The sequence below is a fragment of the Ailuropoda melanoleuca genome, unplaced genomic scaffold (genome assembly GCF_002007445.2).
Source record: "Ailuropoda melanoleuca isolate Jingjing unplaced genomic scaffold, ASM200744v2 unplaced-scaffold21422, whole genome shotgun sequence".
NCBI lineage: Eukaryota > Metazoa > Chordata > Mammalia > Carnivora > Ursidae > Ailuropoda > Ailuropoda melanoleuca.
The window spans coordinates 1-1,636 of record NW_023190974.1 but is presented as its reverse complement, the minus strand read 5'-3'; the positions used below and the strand labels follow the sequence as shown (position 1 = coordinate 1,636).

Here is a 1,636-nt window from a genome sequence, read left to right as displayed (position 1 = left end):
ATCAGAAGGAGCAGAAAGTTTAATAAAGCAGTTGAAGTTTAGAAAAATTGAAACTCCAGGAGACAAATAGACAGATTAAGTTCCTCTTTCATGATATGATTAAAGAATCACAATTTCTGGCTGTTAAGCATTAAANATTGAAAAATAACAGTTCCTGCCTCCAAGTCTGTAAGCCCTGCAATAATGGGCAATTCTTACATTGGAACCCCAGTGATTCTTTTCAGAGCCCTCTTTATGTCTCTGTTCCTCAGGCTGTAGATGAAGGGGTTCAGCATGGGCGTGACCACCGTGTACATCACCGAGGCCACTGCACTTGCGTGGGAGCTCTGGGGAGCAGCAGAGCTAAGGTACACTCCTAGGCTGGTACAAAAAAATAAGGAGACAACTGAGAGGTGAGATGCACAGATGGAAAATGATTTATACTTGCCCTGAGCTGATGAGATCCCAGGTATGGAGGAAACTATCTTAAAGTAAGAGTAAAGAATCCCAGCAACAGCACCACCACCCAGCAGGATATCTGCAAAGTACATCACCATGTTATTAAGAAAGGTGTCAGAACAGGCAAGTTGGATCATCTGACAAATTTCACAGAAAAAGTGGGGGATTTCCAAGACTGTACAGAAGGACAGNTGACAAAGTTCACAGAAAAAGTGGGGGATTTCCAAGACTGTACAGAAGGACAGCCGCAGCACCATTAAGGTTTGTAACAAGGAATGCAGGACACTCATGATCCAGGACACCAGAACCAGCAGTCCACAGAACCAAAGGTTCATGGTGACCATGTAATGCAGGGGGTGACAGATGGCCACAAAGCGGTCATAGGCCATCACAGTCAGGAGGAAGTTGTCCAAAACTATGAAAAGTATGAAAAAGTACATCTGCATGATGCAGCTTTCATAAGTTATGACTTTTCTCTGTGTTTGTATATTCACCAGCATCTTGGGGATGATGGTGGAGGTGGAACAGATGTCTACAAAGGACAGGTTGGCCAGGAAGAAGTACATGGGGGTGTGGAGCTGGAAGTCAGAGCTGACGGCCAGGATGAGGAGCAGGTTTCCAAACACAGTGATCAGGTACATGGACAGGAACAGCCCAAACAGGAAGGGCTGCAATTCTGATTCCTCAGAAAATCCCAGAAGAAGAAATTCTGAAATTCGTGTATCATTCTCTAGTTCCATGTCATTGACATGACTACCAAAATAAGAGAGAAAGAGCAGGATACAACTATGCCTTACTAACCTGGCAGATATATTTTTGTTTATATTCCACACTCAAGAATTAAAGTTTATATTTGTGTATGGAATATGAAAAAAAAAAACACTACAAACTAGGAATAGAAGGAAACTATCTCAAGATAAACCCGTTTATGAAAAACCCACAGCAAACATGATACTCGATGGCAAAATAGTGAACACTGTTCCTGTATGATCAGGAACAATGCAATTATGCCTGTTTCCCTGACTTGTACTCAACATACCACTGGAAGTTCTAAAGAGCAATTAAAGAAAGAAAAAGAAATGAAGGGCATCCAAACTGGAAAGGAAGAAATACATTTATGTGTGCACACAGTGTGATCTTACATGCAGAAAACCGTAGTGATGCCACAAAAACATTACTAGAAATAATAAATTAATTC

At 41.5% G+C, this 1,636-nt stretch overlaps 1 protein-coding gene across 1 annotated transcript; it reads right to left on the bottom strand.

Annotated features, from left to right (window-relative positions):
• Nucleotides 1-194: 194 nt before the first annotated feature.
• On the bottom strand, nucleotides 195-1,178 carry LOC117797998 (olfactory receptor-like protein OLF4). The gene has a single exon (XM_034650419.1). It carries the CDS (start codon nucleotides 1,176-1,178, stop codon nucleotides 195-197), a length of 984 nt encoding a protein of 327 aa, XP_034506310.1.
• Nucleotides 1,179-1,636: the final 458 nt, after the last annotated feature.